Below are 23,130 nucleotides of genomic sequence, written 5' to 3'. Positions count from 1 at the left end.
TAAACAAGAAAAGAATACTGAATACAAGAAGAGGATTGATCAATCGATACACACGCAAACCACATTGCCAATGAGGATACGAGACCAAGTTGATGATGATGGTAGCATTGGAAACAAAGGAGAAAACTGAAGTCTGAGTGTGCATAATCAAGTCTTCACCAATCTTTCCGAGAGGGAAGGCTAGTTTCATGGTTCCATTGTTGGGTTTCCATCAAATTGCTTGACTTGGTGGACCTAGGTAGGGTTGTCCCCATAGTAGCAAGATTGATTTCTATAATACCGTAGCGTAAGTATTCGTATGATTTAGTACGAAAAAATTGGCACTTTTTGGCCACTCTCTCCCAAGGCTATAACTTTTTTTTTTCATCTCTTTGTTTATTTTCTTTCATTCTTTTTTCTCTCTTCTCTCTCTCTCTCTCTCTCTCTAACCTCTCATATCCTCTTTCTCTCAAGCCTCTCTCTCTCTCTCTGTGCTTTAATCTTGTGCATAACATTTGATTAAATTATTAATCAAATGTGCAAGGTTGTTTAGCACATGTAATGCACATTGCAATTATTTCATGATAATAGGCAAAGGACCCCAAGGATGCAATGGGTATCAAAGGCAAAAGTTGTGATAAGTTATCTCTGATAGCTACTAGGTGATTCTTGGTGCCAAATTTGGACTTCAACTAATTTATTAGCTATCCTGCTCGGGGATTGGCCTTTATCCTGCTCCTTGAAAGACAAATTCAGCCCCAAATTTGATGTAGGTTGGCTGTCACAACCCTAATTTCTGTTGTAAATTAGGATTTACAGCAAAGATTGACTTAAATCTCTTCCTCTTATGGCTAAAACTGCTGAAAAATACTGAGATAACTTGAGAGATGGCTAGGGGATGAGAGAGAATGCTGTAGGGAGAAATTTCAGAGTTTCCATTGCTAGAAATGCTGAAAAACTACACTGCCTTGCTTAGATATCCATGCTGAAAAATTGCTGCCCCACCCTATATATTGTCATTTGCACCAGAAGGACATTGGGCTGCTATCACCTACTATGAAACTGCTGAAAGTTTAATTTGAAAATTAGATCAAGAAGTAGTAAAGTCTTTTTTACTTGGTACTAGACCTATCCAACTTTCTACCACAAGTAAAATGCATCTCGTTTCTTATGTAAGTAAACTAAGAAATTTTTTTAGTGAAGTTGGATGAGATTGTGAAACTCTTTGATAAGCAATCTCTTACACGAGCCTTTGAATCTCAACTAGGAATTGGCCCAGGTGGTGCTAGTATGGGGACTCCATAACTAGTCTAAGCCTTCTCCAAATATTGTGGGGTATCTATCTCGAACTATGCTATTGGCTCTGCATCTATAGACGTAGTGCTCCTCACTCTCTACCTCCTCATGGTATAATCTGTAGATCCGTTGACCTCTAGGGATATGGGCTCCTCTCCCGGTCTCGATCTTGAGCCAGTGAGAGGATACTCTAAGCTGGCCAATGGCTTCCTGCCTCTCATGTGGCATGTATATATCTAGGTATCTAGGTCTCTCAATGAAGCCATCCACAGTAGTCCACATAAAGTGGTCTCTATAGTAAGATATCTTTGAGGGGAGGGGCTGCCTAGGTGATAGCATGTATGCTGTATGTACAATTGGTAGAGATCCTATCGCATGACCAAGTTTCTCTCTGTGTGGGAGAGGCATATGAAAGGGGTATTAGGATCATAGTGGAAGGGGGGAGATGGTCCATGTTAATCCTATATCTTATAAGTCACTCCTCGACCTATTGTAATACCCCATCCCGTCTCGCATAGGATTCCCCCCTCCCCTCCCCGCCCCCCCCCCCCCCCCACCTTTTTATAAAAAAATTATAAAAATCGAAAAATTTTTAATCTCCCCCTTGCTGTCGCCAAACAGGTGGCAGGGGGGAGAGAGGAGGACAACGTGGCAGAAGGAGGCGACGATGGGAAGGATGACAAAGGAAGCATATGAACATGACGAGGGAGACAGGAGAGATGACGGAGAAGACCACGAGGAAGAAGTTGTTGAAGTGAACGAAGAAGTTGAAGAAGAAGTGGAGGAAGAAGACGATCACGATGAAGGAGAGGACGATGATGAATCGAGGAGGGAGGCCACGTGCCTACAAACCTCCCCTGCTGCCATGCAAAAACAGGTGGTGGAGACACCACCATACCCCCCTAATAATACCCACCCTTCCCCTATATAAAACACCCCCCCCCCCCCCCCCCCAAAATCCATTGTAAAGAGGAGAGAAGATACAGCCTCTTCCTTTCCCCTTGCTGTGCCGAGAGAGAGAGAGAGAGAGAGAGAGAGAAGAAGAAGAAGAAGAAGAAAAACCTTTTACGAAAAAAAAGAAGAAGAAAAAAGAGAGGTGAGAAGAGAGAGAAGCAGAAGAAGAAGAGAGGTGAGAAGGGAGACAAAGAAGGGGGGGAGAGAGAGAGAGAGAGAGAGAGAGAGAGAGAGAGAGAGAGAGTCTCTTTGAAGGATCTCCTTCTCTTCCCCTCCTTAGGGTGGCCACACGTACTTATCTTTTCCACGAAATTATCTTCCACAGCAGCTTAATTCTCTCCCCAAATTGACCCCTGCTAATCGAGTACAATCACGGAAGTCTTATGCGATTTGCATCTAAGGGAGACGAAGATTGAGAATGGTCCCCAAGCGGAAATTGTCACGCGTGGATGGCAATCTCGCAATAAAAGTCTTGAGCGAGGACGTTACTACCCATCCAATTGTGGTATCCGTCGTAAGTAATGTATTTCCAAATTGATGGATGCTTGCTTTGATTCACGCATAAGATGTATTAGACCCATACTATGCCGCACAAGAAGGGATTGTTGAAAAGGATAAATTCATCGCAATCATTCGAAAGATGGAGTTTGCAAAGTGTATGTATCAAAGGAAGTTAGTTGCGCCTAGCTTGTTTGTTGATAGAGCAATTACAAGAAATTAATCATAAAGATTAAAACTAAGATGTCGTGAGGTCCGTTGAATAGCTACAACTTTCATCAATCCAATTCAAGATTGGGTTATCCTTTGATGTAAGTGACCTATAGAACTTACGTCGAGTACAGTGTTTGAACCCTTAACATATGCCTTAGCTGAAGGGAGTGTTAAGCAAAATTTACATAGAATTGCTCTTGGATCCCAAGGGGGAGAGCGAATGCGGGATGGAAATGTTATCGTATCTATTCTTACATTGTTTGGAAAAATACAATTGGTTTTGTTGGATTGATCAAACAATGTCCTAAATGCTTTTGCATTAAACTAATTGTTGGATTGTGATTTGGATGATTATTCCAAGTGCTTGTGATTGATGGTAAATGCATGGCAGGGGTTTGTGATGACAAGTTGCCATGGGAATAAATGAATGTTTTCTGAGAGATGATATTAGGTCTGAATGCCTTGATTGTGCTTAATTTTTAATTGGATTAATTAAGGAAATGATATTTTGCACGGGTGGATCATCTCCAAGATCACACCATGCTTCAACCCGAGAGGGCATTGCTCGATTTACGGACCGAAGGTTGAGTGGTAAAAAAGCCAACCACAGAAGTTGTGTCTCACTCCTAGGCCGTTTAGGGTTAGGTGGAGCTCTGGACACCCCTTGCGAGTCCGGAACGGAGTTTAAGACGGCTATGGGTCCAACATCTCTCGTGTTGGAAGATCCTATTTTAGATAAAGGATGGAAATTTTGGTGCCATATGATTTGAACCAGTTACTTGTGCAGGGCAGAAGGAATACATAATTTCTCTTGTATGCAAAGATTAACGTGAATATAAGTTAAGGAATTTGTTTGAACTTGTTTGTCAAAGGATTGCTTGCTCTGTATTTGTGTTTGTGCCGTAAATTACGCGAATGAACCCTGTTTCCTAAAAGGCCTAATTAAGGAAGCTGATTTTAAATGTCACACATAAATGTGATAGGACCTAATTAGATAACTAAAGAACGCCTATTGAGGGGAGTGGAACCCCCAACGGGTCTGTTCTACAATAGGGTGGTCCTAGAGAACTGGGAGGATTCTCACAAGGTTTTACCAACGTCCGACCCTTAGCAATTGTCAGGTTAGAACCCCGATTCATGCAATTTTAGGGGATCGGAATGAGACTATGCCCTATAGATAGAGATGATGAGCAACGCATCCCTCTCGTTTTTCATTCTCCTTGAACCAAGTACGGCATGGGTCTACTTCAGCTTGGATATCTCTGCATAAAGTAGGTTGTCCACGATCCGACGCTAGAATGCTGTCAAGAGACCTTGACTACTAGGAACCCAGATTTTAGGTCGATTCTAGTGGGTTTAACTGCGAACGTTCTGTTGCAAGGCAGACTCGTGAAACCCTAGGTGACAAACCCCGGAACATTCCATGGGAGTACCAAGCAGTGGCGCTACCAGCTGTAACACGCTTGTCTATTGACTGTCCAATCACATTTTAGCAGTCTATCGAGAAATAAATCTAAGCGCCGGGTACCAGCTGTAGCATGTCTGCCTATCGACTGTCCAGACATGTTTTAGCAGTCCATCAAGAAACGAATCTAAGCGTTGTTGCCCGGGACTCCCATGTAATGTTCCGGGGTGTTCCCGAGTCCACCTCGCAACGAAACGTTCGCGGCCGAATCCACTAGGATCGACCTGAAATCTAGGTTCCTAGTGGCCAAGGTCTCCTGACAGCATTTATGAGGATATTGATCAATATGCTACAACATTTGGCCTCAATTTCAGCATTATATGTTGCAGACAATCCCTCTTCTGATCTCTTTCCTCATCATTCCATTCTTGAAGAGCATTCTTGGATGTAGGGAGAGAGATTTTTAAGCAATATTAAGAAAAATTAGAGGATATTAGAGAAAAATGTGGAAGATTAAGAGATTTGAAGATTGTTGAGCATGAAGGAAGATGAGGAGCAAGTATTAGCATCATCGAATATGGCTGAAGATCTTTTTTTCTCTCATTAATCAAGTATGTCAAGTTTTATTAAAGATTGAATGAAAAATGCATAGTTTGAATGATTTGTCATTGAATGCATTGAATTTATGATTTGTGAGTTTCAAATGGATTTAAAAAATTTGAATGCTTGTATTGGATGTATTAAAATGATAAGAAATAATGCAAAATACGTTAAAATTTGTATTTTTAGGTCATAATTAAGGGATTAAGAATTATGGGTAGTATTAATGGATAAAAAATTGAAACCCAATAAAATGAACCTAGGGATGAAGTTTTACCTTTTGGAGATAAACCCATTAAGAGATATAAGCATTTTAGTGATAAAAACAATAATTTTTTGCCATAATTAGAAAAATTTTAGAACATTAGTTCATCCTACTTTATGTAGAGATACCTAAGCTGAAGTAGGCCCATACCGCACTTGGTTCAAAGAGAATGGAAAACGAGAGGGATGCGCTGCTCGACCTCTCTACCTGTAGGGCATAGTCCCATTCAGGTCCCCTAAAACTGCATGAATCGAGGTTCTAACCTGACAATTGCTAAGGGTCGGATGTTGGTAAAACCTTGTGAGAAGCCTCCCAATTCTCTAGGACCACCTTGTCGTGGGACAGACCCGTCGGGGGTTCCGCCCACGTGCTCCCCTTAATAGGCGTTCTGTAGTTATCTAATTAGGTTTTATCACATTTATGTGTGACATTTAAAATCAACTTCCTAAATTAGGCCTTTTAGAGAACAGGGTTCCTTTGCGTAATTTACGGCACAAACACAAATACAAAGTAAGCAATCCTTTGACAAACAAGTTCAAACAAATTAATCCCTGTTAGAAACCCGCCTGCCCTACTGCTCGCAATCTTCCTCTCTCAGCATATGGACCAAGTTTTGCCTCTAGCAATGATCCATATATCTTTGCCAATGTGTGGCCCACCATGATGGTTCTGTAGTTACCTCGATCTAAGGGGTCTACAGAATTGTGGATGGGCACGATGATATGCATGGTCCACTTCTCTCAGAAGCCCTTTGCTAGAGCCCTATTGAATATAAAGGCAAGGAGGAGAGCCAAAATGTCCTTTGTATAAATGAAGTGCTTACCTTGTATGCTATGATCCATCGATCAGCCATGCTAGAGGGGCTCAATCGCTCTCCTCACTATATCATATGCGAAGAAGGTGGACGTGGTAGGGCAAGGCTCTGGTGGGTGGAGAACTAGTGGCCGGTGTGGTATATCATATAGTCCCTCTGCATAGGAATGCCATGTCTTTGGGTCATTGATGGGTGTGGGGCGGCGTGGTTCTCGCAATTTGTGCCCTGCTATGGCTACATCTCTGCTTATGAATCAACGTTATAGATCTCAATATTGTGCCTCCTCATATGCTCATTGTTTACGACAACTTAAGTTCATCATTTGCCTACGGGCTTCTGTTTGTAATGGTTCCTAATCCAGTCTGAATCCAAAAATGCATGTATAACTCTTTGCACTCATCATCGTACCATTTGTTTTGATGGCATGGCGCTTGATAGGGCGGATCTACTAGTATGTGTGGAGTGCCGAAAGCTTTGGAGAGCAGCTGAGTGGAGGATGTAGGTGAGTTGGGAGGTGAGTGTACCTAGGGGGGCATTATGCTAAAACTATGTGAGACCCTCATATATATAATGGCTATATATCTCCACTAGCTATGTCTGAAATAGAAAATGGCGGGCGGGATATGCGCATTAGCTGGGAAATGTGGATGTGGTCAGGAGGATAGGGTGAAGGATAGGTAGGTATGGTTTGCTACAATCGAATAGGGGGGATAGTGAAGGATTTAACTGGTTCCATCATCTCCATGGTGCCTAATACATAGTCTACTGTGCTGGAATATGTGGGTGTGGTGAGAAGGATAGGCTCCATTGTCTCAATGGAGCCTAATACATAGTCTATTGTGCTGGAATATGTGGGTGTGGTGAGAAGGATAGGGTGAGGGATATGTAGCTATGGTCTGCTCAGATCAAATCGGGGGGGGGAGGGGGGGGGAAAGATGGTGAAGGAATTAACTAATTCCATCCTCTTGATGGAGCCTACTATATAATCTATTGTGTTGGAGCCAATGGGCTAGAAGCAAGTCAATGCTCTAGATCCCAAATATTTCCACACACACAAACACACACACACACAGAGTGAACTCTTGCATGTACACAAACTAAAAGATAGATGGATAATGATAGATGAGATACAAGTGCAAGTGATAGGGCTTGAACATGTACATTGAGGTATCTATCTAAACCTTTGACCCTCATTAAATGCTCAATGGTGTAAAAGGTATTCATACCTTAATATGCACTTTTCCACACAATAATGTGTGTTCACAAGCAGGGATGAATAATAACTAATAAACACCTTCATGTCATGGGTGACCAAACCCGTGATATGAAACAAACGGGGAAAAAAAAAAGTCCTTACCTCAAAGAGGCAATGCTTCAAGAGAGGAGATACATCAACGTGAAGAAGTGCCACATCAAGATGGTTATGACATGGTCTATTGAGAAGACCTGGGACCCAAAGTAAGACATGGTTTAAAGGTGCGTGCGCATGTTTCAATGGCTACTCAAAGGCCAGAATGGCTCATAGGCACCGAGCACATGGCCAAGGGCCGAATATGCCAATATAGCTTTCGGATTAACTTAGAGTTCATGCATAAAGTGGTTACAATTTCCCCTGAAATATAACTCCTTTGTGAATTAGAAGGAAAATCAATAAAGAGAAACACCACTCATTTTGGATTAAAATCAGGGTTGTTAGGTACGAAAGGTACGATATGATAAAATACAGTACGAATTGGTACCTTATGATTTTATAAGGTACGGTACAATGTGTTTATGAAAAAAAACAAAAACTTGGTTACTTTGAATTATACGTCACTTGAGTTGATAGGATGAATGCATGAGGGTAACAAGGTAAAACCTCATGCACAACATGCGCAATGTGCTACTAGAAGACAAATGAGAGTGTATATGTAATATATCATACAACGAAGCAAAGTGTAGGGTGAGCGGACAAAGAGACTTTATTTTTGTATGTGTGTGTGTGTGTGTGTGTAGTAAGAGAGAGAGAGAGAGAGAGAGAGAGAGAGAGAGAGAGAAAGAAAGAAAGAAAGTTATATTAATGTCTACAACAGGTCGAGTTGGCCTATGAGACCAAAATGTTGCATACAAATGTCTGGGAGATTTCAAAAGTCCCAGTGAAGCTAACATTTATGCTATGTTGAACTAAATTGAGTAGGTACAAAATGATATCTGGACTAGATACAATCTAGAGGTACTCCCAGTGCGGTGTGGAACTGCTCCTGGGGTGTTCATCCTAAGATGTCCTTTTGAGCAAAGGGCCCCACACAAATTTATAATACTTATGTGATGGAAAGGTCTTAGCACATGCATGAGCATGGGCAATGTCTAATTCCAACCACTTTTTTTATATTATCTATATTTTTAAAATGTTAAATTAATATATTTTTCAAAAACATATTTTAACAATATTAAAATACCCTCTCCATGTCGAGATTGACAATGATGCAATCAATGTTGATCACTTGTGATGGTGTCGCCAAGGACTAGATGCTTGGCATGCCATTTTTCAACAACGTTGAAGGTGAGCATCCAAGTGTCCTTCAACATGTTGATAGAAGCTCAAATTTGATGACTTGCTCAGACATGAAAAGCCCCAATGTTTCACGAAGAATATTGGAGAAATTTTGCTTTGAGTTGAAATTCTCCAAATTGCATGTGAACTGCTCCTTGATTTAAGTCTAAAACCTTAATAAATTAAGTTTTTAATAAAAGAAACTTTATCTTACTATGATGAATGGGCTGAAGGCAATAAGTGAAGATGATAGATGGTTTGGCGGGCAGCAATTGACAGGATGTGACATGGCAAGAGATGAAATACATGGCATGCATCAGGTCAATGAGTAGGAGACACGTCTTGAAAGGCACCAAGATAGCGCAAGCAACGATCAATTAGAACAGGTCAATAGGGGCAGCCTGTTTGATGCAGTCAAAGGTACATCTGATCATTGACGAGTAGGTGCAGTATTGCACAAGTGACACAGCAGTCCTGAGGGGGGTGGCAGATGAGAGAAGTGCAATGCACACAAGAGGACGAGCACTGTTGGGCAGATAGCTTCTTCTTCTTGTGCAACAGTCGTGAACTGCAGACCCTCTCCTTATTCTTGTCCTCTTCAATGTGTACACAGGTTGCTTCTTTACTGCATAGAGACAGATAAGATCAATTGCTCTAATGCCATCATTAATTATGAAACTCACAAAGATGGACCAGCACACTATGGCGGATGGAACTCCATGGAGGTGAGAGAAGAGAGAGAGTGATAAGGAGAAAAAACTCTTGCACATACACAAACTGAAATAAATGGATTGACAATACTAACTAAGATACAAGGGATAGGGCCGGAATATATAGGTTGAGGTATGCACCTACACCTTTGACCCTTATTTAATGCTAAGTGGTGTAAAGGGTGTTCACACTTAAACACGCTTTTACATTCCATAATGTGTTCACACGTGGCGATGAATAATAACTAATATGAGGGAGATCCTAAAGAGCTATCACTTTAAGGCCAGTGCAAACCTATGGTTGACCGGGTGAGGGAGCTCCAGCATGTTGACATAGATAAAGTTTTTCCTTTGTATTTTTCTAGCCTAACAAGCTGGACATGCACAAGTGACAAAGATTGAAGCTGGCCATAGTTGCCAAGGGTTTCTGAAATAGGAGGTATGAAACTAGTTTCATAGGTTTCATACGAGTCCTAAGACATTAGAAACGGGTTTCATTCAAGATGGAAGAAAACTATCACGAGACTTTATATATATGGAGTATGACTCCTATAATGTAATTTATCAATAATTCATGATCCTATCGAATGCAAATGGAGATTCAACATAGCATCGAGATATACATGCATCATGGTCCACCATCCATGAGTCATGACAATATTAGCTTTAATTATAGAAGAAGACATCAATATATACATGCATCATGGACAACAACTCAAAAAAAACTCTTACAATCAATATCCATGACAAATGTTGATAATAGCTGTGCTGCAAATCTGTCGTCATCTACCAATAACTATGGCCCTGATCAAATGAAAATCCATCTCACACTATGCTCCCAAGGTCTCTGTCAAGCAGTACATTCCTAACCTCACATGAAACTCTCCTAGAATGCCACCATTAATGCACCAATCCATGGAATTGAGCCCTATTATGGTAAATGAATTGGAAACCAGACTGCTACTTGTAGAATAAAATGTTCTAGCTTCAGAGAGTCACTTGAGCCACTGCTTCAGCCTGCAGATTAGTGGCTAGAATTTGTAGCCTGAGCAGGAGCTGGTTAGCAGCTTCACACAAGTGCTCATAACACCCTGCTGCCTGCCTTGCTTCACTTTATATTGTAGAAGCCCTATGCACCCCATATGAATCACCCTATCAAGGACAATATGGTACAAATGGCCAGCTTAGCAGTCATGGACAGCATGGTTATAATGGACAACATGGGCTTAATGCACCATAAGGGTTGTATGGACAGCAAGGCATGTATGGCCACCACGGGCTGCATGGATAGCAAGGATTTCATGGGCAGCATGGCCCCTATGATCTGCGCTGTGTGTGGACATTCTCAACGTCCAAAGTATGTATGTTTTTAGACATGAGATTCAAAAGATCCAGATACCAAGATATTTCATTGCATGTTCAATTATTGTTTGGGAGCACAAGTAATTTCACAACATGATAACTGCACTTACAATTTTACAGTACTAAAGTACTAAATACATTAATGACTATCATTTCATGTATCACTTGCAATCAACCTTCCCTATCCTTTTGGCTTGAACAGTGAAACGATCAACAGAAACAAATGCCTTCCCTCGAGCAGTTTTATACCTGAGGTACCACCCTAAGGGGCTTGATGATGCCTTGTCATAAGAGTGAGCTTGCTTAAGAAATGCATCCACATTGAGTTGATCTGCTAGTGATGGGCTGCCACCTGATAGCTTCATAAGCACAGATACCACCACCTAGCACAGAATTCTGAACCTTGAGAAATTTACACAAATGGTTCAGACTATAATTTCTAGTGAATTGGTTCTAAGAAGTTCAGTCATTTCCAGTTGTCTTAAATTCATAGCATTAACAGCATCCAGACCTAGATATTTGCTGGACCCAGTAGGACTATGAGAGAATTTCTCGAATACATTAAGGTGCTCTATATTTGTCTATCTCATATTCAATGTGCAATATCCACATGCAGATGGATCTCAAGCAGAGCAACTCATGGTTCACAAAGTTCAATAAAAATTAAATATTTGGCATGTAGATCTGTTAGTATCTGAATAGACAAGGAACCAGTGTAGCAGTAAAACATAGAGGATTGTCACACCAACTCCCAGCACAAAATTAACATAAACATTTAGCAGTCTATTTGTCGTACAGCCAGTTTATTGGCACCAGATTTTTCTTGTTCAGGGATTGTTTGAAAGTGTCTAAATAGATCAACTTCTGGAAGATTACATGAACATAATGACACGAGCAATTTGGTTTCGTGTCATTAAATTGAACAGCACATACATTACTATGTTTCCTTTCCATCAGCAAGCACAAATAAAGCAAGAGATCAGTAACCTAATACATATAATATCCTGATTCCTGCCATAGATCCTAAACTAAGGCAAAAGTGGCATTGCTGATCGTAATCAGTAATATGTTTGTCTGTGCACCTCTTTGTGACCAAAAACCATCATGAGTTTCCAAGCCTAAACATCTCTTATCAGTAAACATGCTGAAAATCAGCTACAGGGGTACCAAATAGGGTTTTGACAGGGTCAAAAAGAAGAAAGATGATCCCTTGTTCACCTATTCAAATAACCTTCAGTAAACCGAAGGGCAATAGATCTTAACTTGCAAGCAATTAATCTAAAGAACCAAAATGCAGCAACAGAAAAAACAAACTAAATAATGAAGCTAGAATGCTCCTATGCAACCACAACAACAGAGATTGGCCCAAAAGCCTTGTGCATCTTATGGCATTTCTTTATCGTTACTGAATTGCAAAGATCACTAACTGGGTCTCCATCTCAGCTTTCAACAGGCCAATTCAGTACATCAGCTTAACAAATCTGCAGTGCTCAAGCATCCATCACTAACCGCTCTCACCAGCGAGGACCAGAGAACACCAAATCTGAATATATCTGCTATGGTTCCACAAATGCACAAGAATACCAATCTGCCAGAACCCAAGATCTTGGCAGATTCTCCTTTGCACTTTTAGAGAAATCATGAACTAGACAAGATCTTCATTTTCCATGCACCTAGCACTCTGACCTTCACATAGAGGATCACAATCCTTCCCAAATCCTGACGAGCAGTGCAAAAGAAAGACTCACAGCAAAGTCTATCATGGCATATCTCTCCCAGGTGCTGCAAGGTGCCATGCCAAAATCATGGATCCTTTGATGGTATTTCCATCAGAGCCTCAATCTAAGGGGCTGTGGGCATCATGCTCTACCAAGCTCTCTTATATTGTCTACAGTCAGTGACTCAACCATCAAAGTGGCTAAGCGGGTCTAGATGCCCAACTAGGCAAGGATGTTCCTTTGCTCACCATGCTCCAAGCCCACTATCCTATGGCTTGTTTAAATCTAGCTGCCCGAACAAATCAAACGGTAATGTAGCTATCCCCTCCCATATGTGGCAATGTGGTATTATCCACTCTGAACGGAAAAATTAAGTATCCCTGATCACCCTTTTATCTCCATAGGTACAAGGAAACAACCCCCTCTAATTCCATAAGAGCATGTAGAACCTTCGTTTGTGACCAAGATATGGGAACCCAAGTCACCGTCATCCCCTCTACGTGTTTGATCTCCAGAAACATCTAGAAGATGCAAGTTTCAAGTGTAAGTGCACTCCCTAGAAAATGCTTGCATTTGATCTCCACAACTTTGCACCTCCCACAAGGCACAGGGATTACACCTAAGCATCTGCCCACTGCTAGGCTGCTACATGCAAGAAGGCAGAAGAAGAAATAGATCTTCCTTAAAAGACTCACCTAGCCTCCTCTACATATCTCTAAGAGGCAAGAAATCCCTGTCCATGCCAAAGGAGAGAGCAGCTCAAATCCTAGTCAATTCTATCCTCCTCAAGTTGTAAAACCAAAAAAAGAGACATCTGCAGGTGCATCCAAAAATGGATGTCATCTCCAATCTCTACAAGGGCCTCCTCACATGCACTCAAACCTTCATCCATGGTGATGAACTAGATGTCACTTGTGGTTACTATATGCAACCACCTTGATCATTTGCTTAGAACAACTTGTGTACTTCTATAGGTTGGTCTGTTGTATAGTCAATCCACAATCATCTTGTTAAAATTGATAACTTGGAATCTCTATGTTTATCCACTTTGGTCAAATAGCCTCATCAACTAACTCAGCCATAATGTGCACACGTCTAAGGCACTACAACCTCTATCTCTAAACCTTGATCTCAAAAGAAAATTTATCGTTGCACAAGAGATATTTCCCTAGAGTGTTTATGTAGAGAATCTCAATAAATAGAATGGGGAGGTCACCCCATTTTTACATGGGACACAACACTTCAAGGTCTAATGATAACTACCAAAAGTTTGATCCTAAAATGTACCCATTGTTTTAATCCAAACTTAAGTTACTAGTATCCATGGTACAACTTACTTCCTTGACCCATTTCCTACCTCTCCACCTATAGCTGGCGCTCTAAATCCAAAAATTGGAATCAAAGCTATCTCAAATCTATTGATCCACCTAACTCTCTAACCATTACACCATCCTCCTTCCTTTCTCCTACTTGTTGTGGCCTTGATCCACCCAGCTCTTGAAAGAAATACTCATCTATGCATAACAAACACAATCATATAACAAAGGACATGCTAATAAAGAACACAGTTAGGGTTAGGGCAACTCAAAGGCAATGAACACTGAAGAAAATAATGAATGCCAAATGTATACAATGCTCAATGCAACAAACACACTATGCAAACTGAAGACTGACTCCCAAACTCCTGTGCCTCTAGGACCAAGGCAAAGAGTATAAGCTAGAGACTCTAGCAATAGCAAACATAGATCAAGGAAGTCTAGATCAATGCTTGACAAGACAAGAACATATAGAACAGTGAACACCAGGCTGAGAAATGCTAGGAAGATGCACGCTTCCGCTGGAAACTGAAAACACTGCACTATGCTATCCATGGAGATGATGGCAACAACTGTATGCTGCAAACATAGGCGGCAAATGTGCTAGCAGCAACAAATGCAATGATCTCGAGCCTCTCTAACAGTAGGCAATGGCTAGAATAGTGTGGTCAGGTTAGAGAGCTGCCACCTGCAGCAAGTGCAAAGTCTAGACGGCTGTAGACTAGACACGAGGAGCTGATGCACACTAGTTAGTGTATAGGTTCCCATGAATGGTAGGGTTAGGGGGATAAACCCCTACCACTAGTGCACTTCCAACACCTAGTTGTGCAAAAGCAAAGGACCTAAAGGGATAGGATGTGCCTATGTTCGAAGATTCCCCCGATGTGGTGTATGGTTGGACAAGTGGAATGCTGAATGGCAATGGGAAAAATGGTGTAAATGTTAATGTGGATGTAATAAAGAAGGGTGGGATGGATGGGATTGGCAACTATGGTGTAGATGGAATAAAAGTGAATAGAAATTTACTTTTAGGAAATTGAAAATTAGATTATGATGTTTGCAATGATGATGCATGACTTTGAGAAATAAAACTTGAAAAAAAGGAAATTTTGAGTTTTCCTAATACGCAAGTCTTCTTGTGTTTACATACAAAAATTGATCCTCTTTGGACCTTTCTTCCATGGTCAACAAATTGAAATCTATCTTTCTCATAACATGTTCCAAAATCTTGCATGAATATAGAAGTAAAAGAAGAAGGGTCAAAAGTAGAAACTTGTGTACCTTGACCGAAGTGGATATATTAGGTTGGAAAAATGGAATATACTCTGGATCTCTTTTTTCAATAGGGGGGCCTATACCTAATGTAGACTCTGATGATCCTACAAATGGTTGGCTAGGCTCGATGCATGAGAATCAAATTATCCTTGCCCCATGAGATCTCATGGAGTCTACAAACACCATGAAAGTCAGATATCTCTCCACCAATGTTGAAACCTCACTAGGCAAGTAGTGTTCTCGGCATAGGATATTTTGGAGACTAAAGTGATGAAGTAGTGTTCTAAGTCACCTTCCCCTTGATAGTTCCTATTTTTTATGTAACCTTTCCAATCGAGGGTCTAGGTTTCTTCAAAAAGTATCTAGCTTTGATACCATGTAAAGTAATACTTGTCTATGACATACACAACCGTACAACAAAGCACAAATTGATAAAGAACACAATTAGGGTTAGGATAACTCACACACAATAAGCACCAAAGAAGATAATGAATGCTGAATGTATACAATGCTTAATGCAAGAAACACACCATGCAAAGTGAATATTGATCCCCGAACTCCCACGTCTCTAGGACCAGGGAAAAGAGTGTGAGCTAGAGAGTGTATTATATTCTAACAAATTCAGAAATGCAGCAAGCAGCCTGTGAATGTGTCTAGCAACAAGAAATCTAGATCACGGAAGTCTGGATCAATGTCAGAAAATACACAAACAAGAAGAATAGTGGTCAGCAGGCTGAGAAGTGCCAAAAGATGCCAGTATCAACCATACTGAAAATGCAGCAATATGCTGCCCCTATAGATGATGGTGACAGCTGTATGCTGCAAACACATGCAGTAAATGTGCTAGCAGCAGCAAACACAACGATCTGGAGCCTCTCCGATAGTAGACAATGGTTGGAACACTGTAATCAGGCGCTGGAGAGCTGCCACCTGTGGCAAATGCAAAGTCTAGAGAAAATTAGACTGGACATTAGGAGCTGATGCGAGCTATTCACCACTACGAACAGAGGTATCCACTGCGGGAGAGTGTAGACAATAGTGGAAAAGTTGGCACCAAGTAATGGAGGACCTGAAAAACAAGTAGGATTGAGTGGTGGGCAGCCTCTATTCATAGAAGTATGAATCCTCCCAAATTAGGGTTTGGCTTATGGGACACATATGTGAGAGTGTGCAACAGAAGAAGAACACGAACACAGAGGAGAGGAGAGAGAAAGGAGGGAATGAAGGAAGAAAGTCTGCACTGACTGAGATGAATGCTGAATACACTGAAATGGACAGAGCAGTCCCTGCACGCAGCCCGGAGCGTCAGTGAGGGCACCAGAACAGACTGGAAGCAATGGCAGCACCAATGCCGGAGACAGAGATGACGGAGACAGTGCTGAACCTGCAGAATACAATGCTGGAATGACTGGGGGGACTGCTATATATAGCCCCCAGGCCAGTAAACTGGCCGACCTGCCAAATCTGGCCGACCTGGCCAGATTTGGCCGACCAGCCAGATCTGGCCAACTTTGGCCAGATCTGGCCGACCTGCCCAAAAACTGGGCCGACTGCAGAATAACAGCCCAGTATGGGCTGTATGACTCCCAAAGGCTGCAGATTGATCAGTTGCATTGGCCGCCATAGGACAATAGACCACCACCAGCTCCGAATCCACGATCCGCTCTCAAACATAGTGATACTGAACCTCAATGTGCTTCGTGCGAGTATGAAACACCGGGTTCTTGGCCAGAGCAAGAGCACTCTGGTTATCCACGTGCAGCTCTGTAGGACCGGTCTGAGAAAAGCCAATCTCCGCTAGTAAGCGACGGAGCCAAACTGCCTCCATAGCGGTCGAACATGAGGCCCGATACTCAGCCTCAGTAGAAGAAAGTGCCACAGTAGGCTGCTTCTTGCTGCTCCAAGAGACAACACCGGATCCAAGGGTGAAAGCATAACCTGTAGTGGATCGTCTCGAATCCACATCACCTGCCCAATCAGAATCACTCCATCCAGAAAGGGTAATCCCATCTCCATACATGATCTCGAAGGATCGAGTCCCCTGTAAATAGTGAAGAACCCGCAAGGCTGCCTGCCAGTGATCCTGGGTAGGAGTCTGCATAAAAGAAGACAATAAAGCCACCACAAAAGAGATATCCAGTCGAGTGTGAAGCAGCCAGATAAGAGAGCCGACAAGGCACCTGTAACGGGTGGGATCTGGAAGGGGAACTCCAGTTGTCAAAAGCTTGGACTCGGGGTCCATGGAGCATGAGATAGGCCGACACTCAGCCATATCAAACTCCGAAAGAAGCTCGGAGATGTACCTGTGCTACAAGATAAAAATGCCCTGTGCCATCTGATAGATCTCCAGGCCTAGAAAGAAGTGAAGGATCCCTAGATCCGTCATGTCAAACTCCTACTGAAGAATGGACCGAGTATGCTCCACTTGCTAAGTGTCGCTCCCTGTAATGATAAGATCATCCACATACAAGATAAGGAACACAGAAAGAGAATCCACAACCCGTAAGTAGAGGTTGGGATCATAAGCGGAGCGCGCAAAGCCACTCTATAGAAAGAAGCGATCAATCCGCTGGTGCCAAGCACGAGGAGCTTGCTTCAAGCCATAAAGAGCCTTCCGTAGCCTGTAGACATGATCCTCCTTCCCCTGCACAAGAAAACCAAGAGGTTGTGAAACATAAATCTCCTCGCCATTCAGAAAAGCAGACTTGACGTCCATCTGATAAACAAGCCAACGGTGGCGAGCAGCAAGAGCCAAAAGAACTCGAATGGTAGACATCCTGGCTGTAGGAGCAAAAGTCTCGAAGTAGTCCAAGCCTGCAAGATGTGCAAAACCCTTGGCAACAAGCCTAGCCTTATGCTTGTCCAAGGAGCCATCTGCAAGATACTTGGTCTTAAAGACCCATTTCACACCTATCACCTTCCGTTTCGCGGGACGCGGAACAAGCTCCCACGTATGGTTTCGCTCGATGGAATCGAGCTCGGTCTGCATAGCCTGTCTCCAAATATCCTGTGCAAGAGCCTCCTCCATAGTGGAAGGCTCGGAATCCTGAAGAATCTGTGACATAAGAGCATAGTTCACACATAGTGAACTATCCCGCTGGGCCTGTAAACGAGCTGATCGACGTGGACCTGTAGAAGAAGCAGGAAAGTGAGTAACACCTGAATCCTACGTGAGCCGGCAATACCATAAAGGAATCCTGAGAGCCTCCTGCTGCTGTGAGGGAGACCGAGGGGTCTCCAGAACCTGCAAAGCACCCAAATCGGAGAGGGACTCCCCCTCACCGAGTGAAGGTAGATCCTCCGCATCAGAAGAAGGCTGTGTATCCCGTGAAGATCCCGAAGTGGCAGTGGAAGAGCTCATAGAAGACGGAGTCACATCCACCAAAGGGGAAAAGGAAGCTGAAGGAGGAGGGATAGTGGGGGTGCTAAGGGGTATCCTGGAAGGAAGTGAAGGGAGAGAAGGTGGGGGGGGGGGGGGGGGGGGGGGGTCCGGTCGATGACGAAGAAACATCTGTAATGGAACCATCAATCGGATCCTCAGAGGCCGAAGCCTCATCAAAGATCACATCCCTGCTCACCTCAACCTTCCGCGTCGTCGGGTCATAGAGCCGATATCCCTTCGTGGTCGTGCTATAACCAACGAAGATAAGCTTTCTCGACTTAGAGTCGAACTTCGTCTTCCTCTTTTTCTTGTCCACATGGACAAAAGCATCGCACCCAAAGATGCGAAAATGGAACACGGAAGGCTTCTTCCCAAAGAAAGCCTCATATGGAGTCATGTCCTGTAACGCCGAAGTCGGAGAGCGGTTGCGAATATGCACAGCTGTAGCCACTGCCTCACCCCAAAGGGAATGAGGAAGACTCCTATGCTCCAGCATAGATCGGACCATCTCCACCATGGTCCGATTCGCACGCTCCACCACACCATTCTCTGATGGTGTGTTCGGATGGGAATACTCCACCCGAAAACCATGATCCCTGCAAAACTGAGAGAAAAGGTGAGAAGTGAACTCGCCACCGTGATCAGCTCGAACGCCACGAACCTTGGAAGTTGTTTGGGTCTCCACAAACACCTGCCACTCACAGAAACGGGAGTACCCCTCGCTCTTGTACTCCAAGAAATAAGGCCACACATAACGACTAAAGTCGTCCACAATCAGCATCAAATACCTGGCCTTCCCAAGGGAGGCCGTGCCCATAGGTCCGCAAAGGTCGGTGTGAACCAACTCAAGCGGAGAAGTAGCCCTCCTAGAAGCAACCTGAGGGTGAGGCTGCCTGTGCTGCTTGCCCCTCAAGCAGCTAGGGCACAAAGTGTGAAGAGGAGGGAAATCAGGAAGTCCCTCCACTATCTTCCTCCTAGAAGCCCGCCGAAGAGAATCGAGGTTCAAATGACCATACCGAGCATGCCAAAGCAGCACAAGCTCATGGAAAGTCCGCGCAGCCAAGGCTGTGAGCGTATAAAGCCCACCCTCCTGTGTACCTGTCCAAAGAGCATCACCTGTGGAAGCATCCTCCACTGTGACTGCATCCTGTGTAAAAATGACTCGGGTACCTAGCTGAGTAAGGCCATGCACAGATAATAGGTTAAAACCCAAATCAAGGACATAGAGAACTTTGGCGGAGGAAGACCGCCTGTCAAAAAACATAGGTAAGGTCCCCACGCCTCGAACAGGGACTGTAGAATTGTCACCAATGGTGACGGTACCCCCTATGGAACAAAGATCCTGAAGCCAATCCTGACAGAAGGTCATATGTGAAGATGCTCCACTGTCGACGAGCCAAGGCTTCTCCTGTGTGGTAGAAGCTAGGGCTGTATCCTCCTCAACAAAGACATGCACAAACGTAGATTCTGTTGTGGCTGGGGCCGCCTTCGAGTCCTTCTCCTTAGGCTTCAGATGGGGATACTTCTGCCAACACTTCTCCTCGGGATGAGTGCCCTTCCCACAATGGGGACACTTGGGCTTCTTCTCCTTCGCATCCTTCTTGTCCTCCTCCTTCTTGTCCTTGGCCTTCTCCTTCTTTTGTTTCTTCTTCTTGCCGCCACCTGTGCCGGCCGTAAATGCCTTGGTGGAGCCACTGGCTCCCACCTCTTTGAGTCGCTCGTCATGCTGCAAGACAAGCGAGGAAAGCTCCTCCCATAGGAGTGTCTCACGGGTCCTCGAGGTGATGAGGCTGGTATTGAAGACATCATATCGGGGTGATGGCAGCTGAGTCAACAGAATCATCGCCATATCCTCAGACGATATCAGACGACCAAGAGAGGCTAACTCGCCTCGCATATCCTCCATCTTCATGATGTGCTCCTTCATGGAAGGAGAATCATCAAGACTGAGCATCCGCAACTTCTTCTCCAAGGAAATCTTGTGGGCAAATGTCTTGTGCTGATACAAAGACGCAAGCTTCTTCCACACTTCCACCGCGGTCTGTAACCTGTGAACATGTACAAGAACAGAATCATGGAGACTCATAAAAAGAAAGGAACGGGCTCGAGAGTTGAGCCTATCCCATAAGGCTGCACGCTCCATAGAGGTGCCATCGGACCAATCCGCAGGGGGACGGTCGATGGGTGAAGAAACAAGCTCCCAAAGGTCAAATGTATCAAGGATGCAGGCCACCTTGCATGACCAGAGGGAGTAGTTGGAACCATCCAACTTATCTTCCTTCGGAAAGGAAGGGAGAATCGGCACCTGAATAGAGGGAATCAAGGAAGGCATCCACACATCTGAAGCAGTCTTCACAGAAGAAACCTTCGCGGTAGATGGAACCCTCTGAGATGCATGGACTGAAGAAGGACGAGTGCGAGGAGGTTCTTCCCAACGTCGAACCTCATGATAATCCCGCCTCCGCTCAGAGGAATGATGAGAAAGAAGTTCATTCTCTGAGTCATCAAAGCCTGAAAACTAGTAAGACATGTTCCAATCTGCAAAATACCAAAGAAAGTTGTGCCGATGTCGAAATATGACCAGCAATGTGGTCACCAACCACCAAGACGCAGGCAGAGAATGCCTACAAACACCTGGATCTGCAAAACGCAAAGATAACTGATGACGATCACCAGAAAAGAGACCACCAGCACCAGGAAACAGCCCGGAAAGAAGTCGCCAGCAGGAAATGTGCCGCCTGGAGTGGTAGCGACCAGCAGAACAGCAAAATGCAGCCTGTAGAGAGGTCGCCCAGCAGAAGGAGGGATCGCCTGGTGGAAAACGCAGGGTTTCTGCGTCGCTGGATGACGTGGCAGCCTCTGTAGACAGTGTGGACAGGAAAACGCAAGCTAAAAGGCCTCCTGAAGAAGTCGCCTGGCAGTTGTTGATCAGATGGCAGCAGCAGTAAGGTATCTCACTCCTGAGGGTATGTCCTCCGTGCTCTCAATCAGGCAATGATACCATGTGAGACTGCGCAATGGAAGAAGAACACGAACACAAAGGAGAGGAGAGAGAAAGCAGGGAATGAAGGAAGAAAGTCTGCACTGACTGAGATGAATGTTGAATACACTGAAATGGACAGAGCAGTCCCTGCACGCAGCCCGGAGCGTCAGTGAGGGCACCAGAACAGACTGGAAGCAATGGCAGCACCAATGCCGGAGATGGAGATGACGGAGACAGTGCCGAACCTGCAGAATATAATGCTGGAATGACTGGGGGGACTGCTATATATAGCCCCCAGGCCAGTAAACTGGCCGACCTGCCAAATCTGGCCGACCTGGCCAGATTTGGCCGACCAGCCAGATCTGGCCGACTTTGGCCAGATCTGGCCGACCTGCCCAAAAACTGGGCCGACTGCAGAATAACAGCCCAGTATGGGCTGTATGACTCCCAAAGGCTGCAGACTGACAAGGACAGCCACTAAACGAACTGACAGAGCTCCTTTGTCTCCTGTCAGACTCTGACAGGAGCTCACAACCAGGAGATGACAGACTGAGAATGATAAAGAGCAGGCTAACAACATACACTCTCTAGAAAACACACCATTTAATGAAACTTTGGAAATAATTGAGTTTTGAGGCAGCAATAAAGAGTAATTATCTTATAATACATTTTTTAGCTCAACAAGCACTCCAATCTTCTACTCCTACTATCTATATTTTTAGGCAGGCAGGCCACCCTGCTGTCACCCAGTCTTCTGCTACTACTCCAATCAACTATTGCCATCTGAACTAGGCCGGATCTGCATTTACAACATCCTGAGCTGTCAGTCTACTACCACTATCATTCCAACATCATCAAAGACTGCCTGCTGCATTTTCAGGATCCATTTGAAGTACACAATACAACACACTATTGGAGCTGTCATTAGAGTTTCTGACTCCTCTTCCAGCTCACCTATCCCTGAACCACACAAGACATGGAGGTTTGAGGCCCATTGTCTCATACAAGCATACTGCTTGATTAGTCAATCATTAATCATCACTCTAAGTGTCTGATGATCCAAATAGAAAGTTCTCTATCTCTATTCCAGCATTTCTTTACATGGTATCAACGCTAGGTACACATAGAGATATGTCAACCTTGAAAGCTAGATATCAAAGAGAAATAAGAGCGCAAAAGAGAAGCAAGTCTCACCCACAATCACCAAAGCAATCTCCTCAAGAGCGACCATCTTTGGTGCTAACACCCATCTCAATGGAGGCTTCGAGAGACTAGCAACTAGCTCTTGCAACGCAAATTCCACCACACCCTATTCCTTTTCCAATTACAAAGATGTATTCAATCACTCCTAATGAATACACCAAAGTCTTAAAGAGGAGGCAAGAAAGACACCATCAAGAAATGTGCGTTGGGCACAAGTATTCATGATGATCTTAATGCATACCAGTATGCGAGTAGAGGTGGCTCAAAGAGATGTCTTTTTCAATGCATCATAGTACACTTGCATCCCATCCATCCACCACTTCATACACTCATCCCCTTGTACATACAGCTACGCATCCACTGTTGACACAGTTCGCTACACTAGCAAAAACAAACTCATTCCTCTACAGTAAAAGTAAATATGCCTATCCAAGCCTGAAATGTGTCTCCATGTATCCTCCACTCGTGAGACACTCCCTCCACCATTGTCTTTGCCATAGCTATGACAACCTTAAAGCCCTATCGTCTCTATCTCTGAATCTCCTGCAGCAAATCTTGAAAAGCAAACTACTCTCCCATGATGAAGGAAGCTGTGAAGAATCTCCTCCAAGAAAGATGAGTCCT

The 23,130-nt window shown here is 43.7% G+C and overlaps 1 protein-coding gene across 3 annotated transcripts in view; it reads right to left on the bottom strand.

Moving 5' to 3' along the window:
- LOC148013632 (Peptidase family M48 family protein) overlaps positions 1-23,130 on the bottom strand; it is a 116,614-nt gene that overhangs the window by 18,614 nt on the left and 74,870 nt on the right. For all 3 annotated transcript variants that reach the window (XM_087667483.1, XM_087667482.1, XM_087667484.1), the window contains exon 8: positions 10,879-11,012. In XM_087667483.1, the coding sequence (XP_087523609.1) occupies positions 10,879-11,012 (134 nt within the window). The remainder of the gene's footprint in view (positions 1-10,878; positions 11,013-23,130) is intronic.

This window comes from Lygodium microphyllum, chromosome 26, assembly GCF_053477565.2.
Source record: "Lygodium microphyllum isolate KBCC chromosome 26, Lygodium_microphyllum_v1.1.10, whole genome shotgun sequence".
Classification (NCBI taxonomy): domain Eukaryota; kingdom Viridiplantae; phylum Streptophyta; class Polypodiopsida; order Schizaeales; family Lygodiaceae; genus Lygodium; species Lygodium microphyllum.
This window is presented reverse-complemented; position numbering and strand designations above follow the sequence as displayed.